At 36.4% G+C, this 14956-nt stretch overlaps 1 protein-coding gene across 2 annotated transcripts in view; it reads left to right on the forward strand.

The window, feature by feature from the left end:
- Positions 1 to 14956, forward strand: part of HGF (hepatocyte growth factor) — a 60481-nt gene that overhangs the window by 3068 nt on the left and 42457 nt on the right. For both annotated transcript variants that reach the window (XM_075024740.1, XM_075024741.1), the window contains exons 2-4: positions 8772 to 8937; positions 13694 to 13806; positions 14405 to 14519. In XM_075024740.1, coding sequence (XP_074880841.1) covers positions 8772 to 8937; positions 13694 to 13806; positions 14405 to 14519 — 394 coding nt within the window. The remainder of the gene's footprint in view (positions 1 to 8771; positions 8938 to 13693; positions 13807 to 14404; positions 14520 to 14956) is intronic.

Genomic DNA, 14956 nt, shown 5'->3' on the forward strand with positions numbered 1-14956 from the left:
TCAGTATTCTTAGACAGTATCTCTTTAATAATGTTAATCTAGTGAAACTAAAAATTACTTTTTAATCAAAGTAAAAAGTAGATTGGTATGTTGCAAAAGACTGAATGTTAAAGATATATTTAAATTAAAGATCTATTTTTCTGTGAAAAGACTGTCAGCCAAGTGTGTTTATTCAAATTTCTCAGCACTTTCTGTAGTTTGCATGATCCAAAGCAGTTGCTAATGAAGATGTGGGAGTTGCACTTAGTTCCTATAAATAACTATTGCTTACAAAAAAAAAAAAAAAAAATCCCATAGCCATAATCGATATATGAATGTTGTGTATTCCTGTGGTCTGCATAGCTAAGTATATTTAAAAAATTTAACGTGATTTATACTTCCCCATCCCAGCTGTAGATAATCATTATACTATATACTGTCAACAAAGCGAAATGATACTTTGCCAGTTGGAAGACTGTATTCCTTCTGTTTAATGGAATCCTTTTGGTGCTCAGTGCCAGGGGCTGCTTGTTTTGCTCTCACATGTAATACAGCACTTACCCTGCTTAACAGATTTTCTGTTTCTATTAATGCCATTTTCATAAGCAACATAGCAGGAGAATATCGAGTTGAAAGACACGAGATTAAAATGTTGCATAAAACTCTGGAATACTGTGCACTGAAGTCAAGGAAAGGAAAGCCTCTTATTGGAGGAGCTCATCTGTCATTATTGTAATACTTCAACTGAGGCCAGCGTTGGAAGGGAAATGTGCAGTCTCCCTCGGAGAGTGTAATATCTCCCCTTTGGATCTTTACGCTGAACATTAGTTTGCCACTTAAGCATTTCGAACTTTTCCAAGGAGATCTGAAAGCACGATTACTGGGCCTCTTGATGGGTAAAAGCTTGATGTGGAGAAGAGGGGGTTGCCCTGAACATTTTGCAATTACTTGTACTGGATGAGTATTGGAATTTCACCTTCTGCCCATCAGCGTTGAAGTGGGGTTGAAGGGCAGAGGCTGGAAGGCAGCCTGGAGGTGAGAAGGTATTGATCATAGAGGTGAGAAAGGGTTGATCTCCACACTTGCTTGGGAAGCGTGAATTGTGGGAGAGTTGGCATGATGTGAGCAACGTTTGTACCTTGCGGTGGGGAAGTATGGCAACTACAAACAACTGGGAAGGGGTAAGGACATCCTCACCGTTACCCCATCTCTTTTCTGTAGGTTATTTTGGCAGGGCCCTTAGAGAATAGTAGAGCTGTTCCTGAACGTGGTTAGTGCCTACACGTAAAGCAGCGCTGTGGCGAAGCAGAGCTGGGAACGTGCTCCAGATTAGTCAGATGTGTTAGCAAAATCTAGCTGCATGAGTTTTCAATGGCTTGTGGGCCTCCACCCATGTGCTGTCTGATGAGCCCGGCCATGCCTGGCAGTCCTCGGTGCTGCTGGGCCAGCTGGGGACCGGCTGCTCCCGCCGTCTCCCCTCAGCTCCAGCTCTTCCTACAGCTCCCAGCCTTGGCCAGCAGCACTACTGGTGTGTAGACAACATGCAGCAAGGCTCTCATCACTCCTCACAAGGGCTGTTTCCCTGCCCTCAGCAGTCAGTCACTCTGTTTTCTTCTTTTTTTTTGGCCCAAGTCCCTGCCCTGCTTGCTCGTGCTTTTCTCTTCACCCTCCACTCCATGCCCAGACATCCTCGGCGGTGGAGGAGACCCCGTCGCAAAAGGGGTGCACAACGTGCTGGGTGCCTTGGAGGAGACACCAAACACTTGTAAAGATTGTGGAATGCAATGCAAAATGGTGGGGGTTTAATTCTTGTGCAAAATACATAAGAAGACAAATCTTACAAGGGAAAATCCTCTCAGTAATTTAGCCAGAGGTTAGATACAGCAAGTCAGAGTACAATCTGCAGAACATTTGTTTCTGCCAATGGGTCCCAGCATCCTGCTGAGCAGATAACCTTTTCTTGGAAGAAAAAGAGCTGTCCTTTTCCATCTACCATCCAATTTTAGAATATACTATCAGTTGTTAGCATTATCTTTAGCTTCTTGAGCTTTCGCGCTGACTATAGGAGAGGCTTACAAAGGCAGGACTTGGCATAAACATGAAGTTGGGTCCCAAGTAACATGGCAATCTTTGCTAATAAGGGGTATGCGTGCATTGGTGTGTGTGTGTGAGTGCCAATATGCAACGTAAAGCCAAAAAGTAATATCTTTTTGCATTTCCTGAATCTGCTCAACAACTAGAATGAAAGCCAATGTAAAAATAAGGAAAAAATTATCTCTATATTATATATCTATATTTCAAACTACTTTCTAAAAATTGTAGATTTTTTTCTATCATGGCTCTTTTGCCTAGAAAATTAATTTCAGAAATTAAAATAATCGCATAATCCTCCAGATACCTTTCTGAGAAATTGCTTAATTGTGACAAGGTAGAGATGCCTCCTTGGACAGCTGGTTTTATTTTGGTGACTTTCCATCTCTACAGCTGACTGCAGTTTTTATGGGTATGGCTGGTAAACTTTCACGCCAATTTATTGTCTTACATAAATAACCGCATTAAACTTAATCTGGCATCTAAGTCTATTCAATCTACAAAGTTCTTTTCTTGGGCACATTTCAGAATTGTTTCAGTTTCTCATTATGTTGGTCTTTCTTTCTTTCTTCCTTTCTTTTTGTTTTTTTTTTTTTTTCCAAATGAGAAGTCATTTGGAAAAGGTGTTCACTTTTTTGCATTCTAGCCAGGAATTTGGACATTTCTGATACTGAAACAGGCATAAGGAGAAGTCAAAGTAAATGAAAGTAAGTTAAAAGTGCTGAGTATTAATCCTTTTTATCAAAGTGACTCTGTTAGGACTTGCTTTAAGAGAGAAAATTGCCTTGAATGTATTTGTTTAAAAAGTGCTTCCTAACTATTCTCATAGATAACAATACTTTGATGACCCTATTAATGATTTTACTATCAACATTCACCTTTAACATCTTTTCTTTTATTACTGTGACCATACTGTTAACTTAAGCATGTGGTGTCTGAAACCATTTAGTAACATCTACTTTCACCATCTGGTCAAGTTTTGTTTTGTTTTGTTTTTTCTTAATGAAGCCAGCATATTTATGCTGTCACACTGGGGCCTGCACCAATATGCAATTTACCCTTGATGTTTTAGATCCTTTAAAAAACATTGTCTTGGAAATAGATTATTGAATTTATTTAAAACTATCCCTTGAACTATGTTTTATAGACAAGCTAAACACCTCACTGCATTTACATACTGTTTTTCAACCCAAGTATGCTGAGAACTGCTGCTTTATTTCAAAACCTACTCATTGATTTTTCTTCTTACACAAGCTTTGCCAAATGCAATTTTATGCATATAATTAAACATACTTTATTTTTTATTTTCATATTAAATTGTCACTATTTATACTGAGATAAGCATTCAGCTTTGATATCTCTTCTGAAAAGTGTTGTCTGACGCTGTGATAATCCATGGTTTTGCAGATTTTTGCTTTGTACATTTTATTGAGATCTAACATTTGCTTGTTTCTTTTTTTTTTCCTATTCAGATACATACTTATGAATACATTTGCTTGGGTGTTACTATGCAATTTTTGTCAAGTATGGTGTTCCCTGATAAAATGTTTGAATGTTTATTGTGTTGAACTGTGCTTTCCTACATTTATTTCAGATGTGTTTAGGGTTGTTTTTCTTTTCTTTTCTTTTCTTTTCTTTTCTTTTCTTTTCTTTTCTTTTCTTTTCTTTTCTTTTCTTTTCTTTTCTTTTCTTTTCTTTTCTTTTCTTTTCTTTTCTTTTCTTTTCTTTTCTTTTCTTTTCTTTTCTTTTCTTTTCTTCTGGAAGGCCTTTCATATGATGGTAGATTTCTGATTCCCCCTGCCCCCCAGTTTTATATCATATGAAATTCAGCTTTCATATTTTATTTTTTTTCTAGCTCATTGAGGAAATCTAGTTTACTTTGGCTTGCAGTGATGATTGTTTGCAAAATTAATAGCTAATCTCATTTTGACATTCTGACCTGGTTATCAATTATAACACAAATAATTCAATCTCTAATTAGTCCATCTGTTAACTGCTCAAGGTCAAGTGACTTCATTTCATTACAAACATGATGCTGAATATTAAACAGAGATCTAAAATGCCAATTGATACTAAAGAAAGGGACTATGTCTTCTATATTTCTGAAGTAATTGTGTCACTTTATATGACCATTTTTCTTCACTGGAATATATTTTGAATCTTCAGCTTCTCTGAGCTTCCTACACAATGTGTAGACAACTTCCCTCTTTTTCTCCCCAGTGTCATCTTATTTTCATTGCTCCATTTGGAAGGACTGCAGTTGATTCCTGCAGTTCTCTGACAACATCTGCCAGCCTAAGGAATTTAGGTGTCTTAATTTTCTTGATTTTTTTTTTTTCCCCAGAGATTTAGTTTATCTCCGACATCTGACAAACATAATAAACATCAGTGCTGTTATGTGACTGTCCACATTTTTTTCAAAACTGAAAATTATAAAAGGACTTTTTTCCATCCATGGTATAAAGACCTGTATCCAACTTACTTACATCAGTAATTATGAGAATAGAAAAAAAAAAAATTTCATCACTCCACACAGGTGAAAGTTTAACACAACAAAGAAAATAACTAATTAGTAAAATGCTGATGTTCTGCAAGTGTAAACAAACAGAATAAGGAAATAAAACTCCATACCAAACCATCAAGATTTCATTAAGAATCTTGATTTAAACATAAACCTTTCACTTAAAACTATTTATCTTCTCATTTGGAAAATTTGGTGTTGAGTTTTGATGTGTTTGTTTCTGTATAACAAAATGGGATGCAAAATTAGAAAGAAACAAAAGGAATGAGGCCTCTCACATTCTCACAAGACTTCACAATGTGTTTCTTTAAGAAAGCACTATTGCATAGACTAGAGTGAAACCTGGAAACCCTGGAAGCTGACATGTTGAATGCATCATAACTCCTGTTTAACAAAAGCTTTGTAGAGTCTATGACAAGTCCATAAAAAAGTAGAATTTTTTTCCAGGGGAGACAGCCAGTATGCTCCAGTTGTACTCTGTGAGACTATAACTCAGAAGCCTAAATATACACCTCTATTAGAAAAAATTGGGCTGGCAGAGGAAAGAGAAAGGGATTACCAATGAGGTAGATAAAGTCAGATAAAAATTGTAAAATTTTGCAGTAGACAATCCAAGTAGTGTTTTGATCTCATTATAATGGACAAAGGTGATCTTAAGGCCTGTTGACATCCTGTATGCTATTTTGATTACCACAACGATGGTATCATATTAGTTATATTAACTTTTTACTACTAAACAGATAATACAAAACCAAATCCTTTTTTATGGTCAGACTAAGACCTGAGAGTCTGAAACTTGACTTGCTTAGGTATTTGAACTCTAAATGGCCTGAAATTAGATTTATATTGATTTTTTTTTTGACTCTTATATAACTCAGTATCAGACCTATTATCTTCTACAAGGTGTGAATTTTTAATTGAGATATAGAACATAATCAGGTATTTTCAGTTCTTGTAGCTCCGAGGTAAATGTCTTTCACTGTGAGGATCCTTTTTTCTTCAGTAAATATTTAAAGCATTTTATGAAAATGGAAGAACTCCAGCAGGGAGACTGTAGAAATTCCAAATTTGACTTTGGAGTACTTGTCCAACGCTGGATCCTACTAGAGCGAATGTGGTAGTTCCCATTTCCTTGGGCACTGGCTGAGCTCTTTTTTCTGTTCAGCCAGGGTTGCTATCATGTTAAGAAATAGAAAGAGGCACTACCCTCATCTTTTGGGGGAATTTTTTAAGTTGACTGAAGAAATATTTTCAGTTAGCAGTTGTTTCTGTTGAAGAAAATGTTGATTCATATTTGACTGGATTCTTCTGTGTTTGAATCAGCTGCTATTATTTTCAAATTTAAGTGGAATATCAGACTTCCTTAGTAATATGTTATTCAACTACAAGAAACATCAGAGGAAATGGCACACAAGATAACCAAAAGTCCTGATTAATCAAAGTTTAGGAAACTGAAATGAATGGCAATCACATATCAGGAACATTAGTTATAGCATATTGCATGATAACCTTTAATGTAGAACATTTCTAGGGCAGTATTTGATTTAAGATTTTAATAATATAAGCACCTAATTTGAAGTAAAAAGGCTCAAATATTTTTATTTATTTTGTTGTTAGATTTGTAAAAGTAATGCCTTGTGTTATTCTGATGGTTCTAAAAGTCATACCACAGATGCATTTGGCCCTTTGCCTTTTGGATTATAGGCAAGTTGTAGAATGTTGTTGTTTGAAAGCTGAAGTAAATCAGGCTGTTATGAATTGCTAAATGCAAGATCAAACCCATAATCCTCTTTGGACAACTGCTAGGAAAAGAAGAAAAAAAAAAAAAAAGCAGAACTGTGAACCATATTTTTCAGCCAGAACAGAATTTCTTGATTTTTTAAATCATATTGCATGCTAGCTGGTGAGTTTAAGAAGCTATTATCATTGGGAATTAAGATAATGACACTTATCAGTAGATGGGAAATGTTAGCATCAGGCACTGAAAGAAAATACTTTGATATTTCTGTACAGATTCTTACCTCCATTTGACATAAAACTCTTGGCTAAGACAACATAAAACTAACAAGTATGTCTTGTAAGATAATAGATTGAGAAATTTACCACAAAAGCTTTATAGGAGACTTGTTTTTCTGTGGTTGTCTTAAAGAGCAGATACAATCCTTTTTGCAGCACTTTGGCTCTGTCACAGGTACAGCAAAAAATAAAGCAGCTTCAGTGTAGACACAATGGTTTCCAGTAAAAGGGTGCTGATACTTAAAGCAAGAGTGTCCTCACAGCATTTCCCTAAATATAATGATTCATTTTGGGTACAAGTGCACTGCACAAATACAAGGCTAAAAATGCTTAAGACAGCTGATATGAGTCACTAACACAGCACCAAAACTATTAACATTTGATCTTTTCATCAAAAGCTTCTTCATATAATAATAACATTGATTCGGAGGTAAATAAATTCTTTTCTGAAAACATTTGTAGTTGGAATTAAAATTGTGAGCTGTTAGGTGCAGAGGAATAGCATAGTTCACCTTCAGCAGTTCAAAAAGGAGAGTAGGATGGGGTGAAGATTATTTTCTAGGTACATTGCAGCAGAGATATTCTACTCCTTTGATTTTCTTTTTTTTTTTTAAAGGCTGAAGCTTGATGAAATCTAATTTGAATGTCTTTGGTGTATTTTTAGGTGTCTTAGGGATAACTCACCACCGAGAGGTGTGATTTAGCTGAATCCACTGAAAATGTGAGCTCACTTAATGATCAGGATGGAAGTTCTGCAAAGGGAACACCCTTAAGCCCTCTTTGGCTTTACAACATGTGGAGTTGTCAGTAACTCATTCAGAGCCTCAGCTGTTGCACTTTAGAGAATTATTCTGAGCTTCTGCACAGAGTGCACCCAGCAAAAGTTAACTGGCCTAAGAGCACTCTGCACTTGCATGAGGAATTATCTATTCTGGATAACAGAGGACTAGGCTGAGGTTTCATGTATTTGAAAGACTCCAGCAAAATTTAATTAATTGATCCTGAGCATTCACGTTCTATCATTGTTGCTGATTCTTTAGAGAAAAATTAAAGGACAGCTGTGAAAACAGTTATATGGAAAGAAGTTATGAAAAAAAACTATTATCTACTTTGTAAATTAAGGAGGGATTCATTCACCTAACCTTACCTGGATTTGCCATTTAATCCAAAAACATCATCTGGGATCACTGAGTGTAATAGGAGAAATAGATCCAAAGGACAATTTGTCCTCCCTATGTTACTCATCTGTCAGAATAGGGAGAATCACTCTCCAGAGGTACTCATCTGCCTTCACTGACAATGGAGCAGCCTATATTGGCAGACTGGTTTCTATGGAAAAAAAAATAAAAATATACATATTTATTGGGAAAATTTGGGGGGGTTCTTGCAAAAATCAAAGACTTTTTCTCTTGCACTTCAGCCAAACATCTCTAGCCAATCTTCCCTGCTCAGTTTTATACTCTTTCCTCTGGGCCTTTCATCAGAGACATTTTTTTCAGAAATCTTTATAGCAGTGAAGACTATTTCCATGCTATGGCATCATCTTCTTTTCTATAGGCTAACAACTTCAATTCATTTGCACCTAAACTGGACACAACACTCACATTGAGTCTTCACTGGAGCAGAGGGAGGACAAATGATTATTCTGTGTCACTTCCAGGCACCATTTCCATTCACAATTTTTGATAAGAAGTTTGCTGGTTTGAGAAAAGTTTGTCACATTCAGGTCGTGATTCTCTATAACATTTATATCCTTTTCCTTCTGATTATAACTAGATTCTGTACATCCAAAATAGACCTTTGTTCATCTTTTTCACTTGAGGTTTTAATGAAAATATTTATAAAATATCAGATTATTATTATCAGGCATATTTGGGGGTTTCTGAAAAAAACCTCTTATCTTTTTCTAGCATTATGCAAGTCTTTATTTGAAATTAATTCTATTATAATTCCTACCTTTCCCTTTCTTAAGAATGGAGATCGCCATCTAAAATAATCAATTCTTCTCAAGTATCTGCTTGTACCGTGTTTTTGTGAATTTCTCTATGCTTTAGGTACCAATGTTCCTATAATTCCTGATAACTGTTATTCATATCTAATACCATATTTAATCTCAGCACTCCTCTTTTTTTCTTTCTCTTTTTCTTCTTTGCTTCTCTCTTAGAGGGTAAAGGAAAAAGGAGAAATCCTCTTCATGACTTCAAAAAAACAGGAGAGTTGATGCTCATTAAAGTAAACAAAACACTGGAAGTAAAGACCAAGCTGTTAAATACCACTGAACAATGTGCCAAGAGATGCAGCAGGAACAAAGGCCTTTCATTCACTTGCAAGTAAGTTATGTATCTCTATTATTTTTATAGTTTTCTTCCAAATGGAACCTATATAACGCCCTTTGGCCAAAGGTGTCTCTGTCATTTTCATCAGTGGTACCTTTTACTGAGGACAACCTAAAGACTGTGCGTTTTGATTTCCATGATCTTGTTCTACCTTTCCAGACAGTGTCAGTCTTTTCTGAAGTTTTATCTGTGTTGTTCTGTCTTCTTAGCTTGTCCAATCTGTAACCTTTTCCATAACATAGCTGAAAAAATGTACTCATGTTAAGATGTGGATGACTTGTGCTGCACTGTAGTGTTTGGTGAACATTTCTGAGATTTTTATGTCTCTTATAAAATGGTTATTGTCACACATCACAGCTGCAGTATTTCAGCACCACTTCAGACCATATTCTGTCTTCATTCTTTGCACATTACTCCTGCTGAAATCAATGGGAACGTCACACATGGAGCACAGATACATGCACTGCTGAAGTTCACTGGCAAGTACGACGAATCTGATACAATGGAATCAAACCTTCTGGGCTGCACAATCATTACAAGTATATGATAACTATTGTTCAGCATCTGCTGTCTCTTAGAAACACATCATGCAGCTGATTGCTTGTCTGCCTTGTACAGATTCTCTACTATTTTTTGGAACAAATCACTGTTATTTTTCCCATGTATTGGACTTAAATTATCCCCCTGGCCTCTCTTAGTCTAGACCATTAGCAATAAATGAAAGGACATGAATGCAGGAGAATCTTGGAGAGAATGGATGAATTCTGTACTGGTGAGTACTGGGCTAAATATGAGCCTGATCTTGAAACATAAAAAAATTTTGACAATTGCTACAAATGGAAGCTAGACTAAATGTGATAACAAAAATTATTCCTTGGCAGAAAAGGTCCTTGACTGTAATTTAATCCTTCTTTAAGCATTTAATTCCAGTGTTGCAAGATCTATTTTGTATTGTTTTGTACTTTGACTATTTATATATGTAAACAATGAGCAGAGTTTCCTTATTTCTGTTAGAAAATATTTTCCAGGCACTAATATTTTTCACATGGTACAAGCCACTCCTTTTCCTATTGGCAGAGCTTCCACTGATGTCATTGCCAAGTGGATCAGGTTGTGTTCAATACAGCAAGAGATCCTTGAGTTCTGATGGTCAGCAGCAAGGAGTATTACAAAATTAGGTTTCACAGTATAAAAAATTTCTGAATGATGCCAAGCAAACAACAATTCTGTATTCCAACATCTGCTTAGGAAAGTTGTTTCAAGCTAGATGTAGCTGCTCTGGACAGTATGTTTTGCATTCTGAAAATAAAAAGTAAGTTAATATATTTGTTGATTCTATTTTACATGAACAATAATCTAGAATCTCTCTGAATTTTTAAAACTTTCTCATTTGTGAAGAAATTTTTTTCTATTGAGATGCTGTCTGATGGATTCATTAAGGGACAAATTCTCCCTGCCATAATCAGTTAATAAAGCAACACAGAGGTGCCATGAGGGACTTTGAGAACACAGCTTGGAAGAGTCCTATCCACAGGTAGCAGAAATGCAATCAGTCATGTAGTTATTTTGCACTGAAGATGAAAAAGAATTACAAATCTGACTACTCAAGCTCTGAACTTCCAGTTTCCACGACACATTCTTAGCAAGGAAGGCTAGCAGCAGAGGGGTAAGTGATTAGGTCCTGCCTGTGCTACCACTATGCAGCAGAAAAGAGGGATTTTCTGTATCTGGGAACATTCTTGTGGTTTCCCATTTCGCCCCAGATGAGTCCTGTTGTAGTGTGCATAGTTCTTTGATGCTACTGTAAACACATATTTTACATGTGTTCCCTTTTAAAGGAACCAGTGATTACTAATGTTTCCCTTTTATTCCTAGGATCCTCAGTCTTTAACTTCATACCAGCATATGGTTACTACAAGGTGAAATTTGTTGCCAACTTAAATTAAAACCAATTAGTTTACTGGTTGCTGTGGGAACCTTCTGAAACAAGAAGAGAAGTAACACAAAATGGCATTTTAAATACTTGAAATACAAGACTTGGATTTTCCTTTCTTTATTGATGTTTTCTTGGCTTGATTCTGATACTTCATACCCACGCAGTAGTTATCCATCACTTGGGCCACAGCACTGATGTTTTATTTTCTGAATGCAAACTCAATTTGTTTAAGCATAAAGATTGAACAAAATAGAAATACTTTGTAAAATAATTGTGACAACATCACTGGGAGCTGCAACACCTGGGTCTGTGCCCTGTGAGGTACACAAGCAGGAAGAGGGTTGGGTTTCTTTTCTGCCAGAAAGTGGCAAAGTAGCAGATCCCAGGCACTACAAACTTATAAAGGATCAGCCACTCGTTGTTTTCTGGGGGAAAAAAGAAATAGTAAGACAACTTTTGATTTATTTATAAGTTTCTGTATCATTTGCAAGTAAATTTTGAGTGTGATATTTGGTAATCATTAATCCTTGCTGTTTTTAACTCTGACACCTTTTTGTTGGAGCTAATGTATGTCACTTCTCAGGATGGATGTTTCCTCTTTTCCCTTGCTATCATGCTTGCACAGATCTTGATCATTTCCACCGGAGTTACAAGATCCTTATCTAGACTTGTTTCTTCATAACACTATTCCTAAAATCGCCTCTCAAAGTACCCCTTAGATTCATTTACTTACCTTGTCTTTTTGACTTCATAACTCTCTGTGCATCTTCTTCTGCCTTCCATATCAGCTTTATTAACCTGCTGCTAAGCTGTTCTTATTCCTTTGTTTTACCACCATTTGCAGTCCATTACTCCCACTGTTTTCCTTCAGTCATCCTTGCAGCTTTTCCCACTACATTTTTTAATATAGATAATATAGTTACTATTTTAATGGCTATGCAGATGACTTTTGCAGGCATGTCACTTCCTTATGTACAAAGCTGTGCCTGTCTCATCCTTTGTTATCTGCTTAATTTCTGGAGTGTCTTTGTATTTACATGGAAAGGGATTCCAGTACAGACCACAGGATTTCAGTATCTGATCAGAAAATCTACTGACTACCTCAGTGCAAATAGCAACAACAAAAATTGTTGTGATCAGCAGTATCAGTAGAAGAAAGTCCAAAAATTTGCTTAAATATGTTGACTTTGGAAATGTAAAAACCCTCCAGATTTGGGTCCAAGAAAAGATTGTTAGAAACTTTCATGTGCAGAAGTGGCTGAAGCCAAACTGGAAAGAAACCAAAAGGCAACTGAAAGGCAAAAACTGAAAGAAATGTTTGTAAACAGTGCATTCTGCATTCCCACTTTAGGAGGGAGGAGGGGAAAGGAGAATGTAATTGGAAAGGCAGGAAAGGTCAAGGATATTTTTGTGAAGATGGAGTTAGAGGCACTTGGATACACTCGTATTTGAGAACCAGCCAGGAGAGAACAGAAGGCTGAACAAGGGCAGAAGGATGAAGGTTAGCAGGTTGGAAACATTTGGAGTCAACAGAGTAGAGAGAGCAGTTGGATGAAAAATCTGTTTGGTGATGGAAACGATAATGAAGAGGATGTTTGAAAGAGAGAAGAGTGGGGAGGTTGGATAGGATCTTGTAATATTTTTAACTGAAGCCAGTGAGATCTCACACAGAAAAACTTGTATGGTGAATTAAATGAAGATCAAAGAGCTTTGAATTGAGGGGTGCAGCGCTCAGGAATATGGCACAGCCAAAGTACGGATGAAGTGTAGGAAATCTGCGCATGCTTTGGATATTATCAAGTAGTGTTAAAATGCCTTCTCAGGTCAGAATTAAATATCTCAGAAGGTTTGGGATGACTGACAGAAATGTAGACTTTGTGGTGGGCTAGAGACAATAGTATCATGTCAGTGATTTGTTATTTGGTTCTAATGAGAAATTAAGGGAAAAAAGAATTTTCAGCAGGTTTTTTTGTTGTCTTTCTTTTTTTCTCTCTCTCTTCCCCCCCAACCCCCATTGGAATAATTGTTCCCCCCACCCAGGCAGTCAACTGTGTTTTTAAAATTCTTTGAAATATTTTACCTATGCTTAAGGAATTTCCTTTCAAAATTAAGTTAGGAGAAAAAGATTTGCACGTTTCATTTAAAATATTAAAAGAAAGCATTTTTACTCTTTTGATTTCTGTTTGCCTTTCTTGCCCCCCTCAAATCCACTCAATTCAGCACACATTGTAGTCTATCCTTGAAAGCAATTAAAAATAAGAGAAAAAAAAGAAAACAAAAGCAAAGCAAGGACAAGCTGTAGGTACGCTATCACAGTTTAGATTATTCATAAAAACAAAAATAATCTTGTTTATAAACAGCTCTGCTGTTCTAGGCAAGAGACTTCTTGTGCTTGAATTTTCCTCAAGCTGTCAGTGTGAGATACCTAACTATTTCAAAGGCATATTGTAAGCACAGCAAAGAAGATGTTTTAGAGTCTTCTTTTTTTTTCCCCAGAAAGCAGCACAACTGGGTACATAAATGTTGTCTCAGTCACATTTATCTTACTTCTAAAATAAAGATCTTCAATGACAAGGGAACTCTTAGATTAGTGTGAACAACCAAGCTGGTATTTAATGTAATGGCCACATCAATTTAATTTCTTTGTTTCTTTGTTCTTGTCAGCACAGTTGTGGGTTTAAATAGTAATTTCGACCGTTTCTCTGACTTTCCTAGTAAAAATAAATCTGATGTCATTGCATGCTCCTTGGCAGGCCATGTGTCATTATTATAAACCACATAGAGATTTTTTTCTCATCCAGATTTTCTTTGCAGGGCCTTTGCTTATGACAGAGTTACAAAACGGTGCCATTGGTTATCCTTCAACAGCTTGACAAATGGTGTGAGAAAGAAGCAAGACCATGCGTTTGATCTGTATGAAAAGAAGGGTAACTGATTTATTTACTGATTTTGTTTTTCCAGCTATGGAGGGGGAAAAAAAGCTGAGGTCAGTCAGTGACTTCTTGGCTGTAGGATCATCCTGGGCATGGGATGGTTTTATGCATTCTGAAAGCTTCATCCTAAAGTTTTATTTACAAATACCCTGGGTTTGCTGTCATGCAAGTTCATCTACATACTTGCTCTTGCTCAGTTTTCAACATACATATTTGCCTATCATCACATGTACTAGTCTGAGTTGCTACTTCAGTTTTCTACTAAAAAGCTCAGTTGTATGAGTTACTGTTATTGACTTAATATTGATTTTATTTACCTCACTAATGAGTGGGGGACTTGAGTCCTCAGACATGGACTTTTGTTCAATCAGACACTTTGGAAACATTTTCAGTAGCTTTCATTGGGAAGTCAGTGACCAATATTTTGAAAAAAAAGAGACAAGAATATATGTGGACAATGAAATAGTATTTTGAATAATTAAGTATTTAAAGCCTATCAAAAATACATTATTTTTAAGTGAAAACTGATGATGAGCTCAGATTTTAAATACATTAACCAAACCTCTAATTTTCTTCTCTTTTCTTTCAATAGACTATGTCAGGAATTGTATCATAGGAAAAGGAGCAGACTACAAAGGAACAATATCTGTTACCAAAAGTGGTATCCAGTGTCAAGCCTGGAATTCAATGATCCCCCATGAGCACAGGTAAGAGTTCAGGAGCAGAGACAATGGGAATAGTGCCCAGACAGCTTCCATAAAGCATGGTTTGACTTATTAGCAGACAAAGAATTTATGAGAAAACTGACCTTAGACAACAAAAACTCTTAGGTGTATTCTTGCCTTCCCCCAAGAGGTGCTGTTCTCCAGATCCCAGAAACCCCTTACCTTCTCAGGCTTTCTCCAAAGAGGTCTCTCCTAATGCCAGCCTGTGTGTCTGGATCCCTTCCTTTCCTGTGTCAGTTTTTGTAGCTGTTTATATCCTTTTGATCTTTTAGCTACTGGCAGGAACAAAACATCTGCGTAACTTCAGCCTGGGGTCTGGAAGTTTATCACTGTTTTCTAATTGACTCCCAGGAAACGGGTAATTCTAAAAAATAGATTATTAGGAAGCAGGGGATATTAGAGGTATTAGCCCACCTATT

The sequence above is a fragment of the Buteo buteo genome, chromosome 4 (genome assembly GCF_964188355.1).
Source record: "Buteo buteo chromosome 4, bButBut1.hap1.1, whole genome shotgun sequence".
Lineage (NCBI taxonomy): Eukaryota > Metazoa > Chordata > Aves > Accipitriformes > Accipitridae > Buteo > Buteo buteo.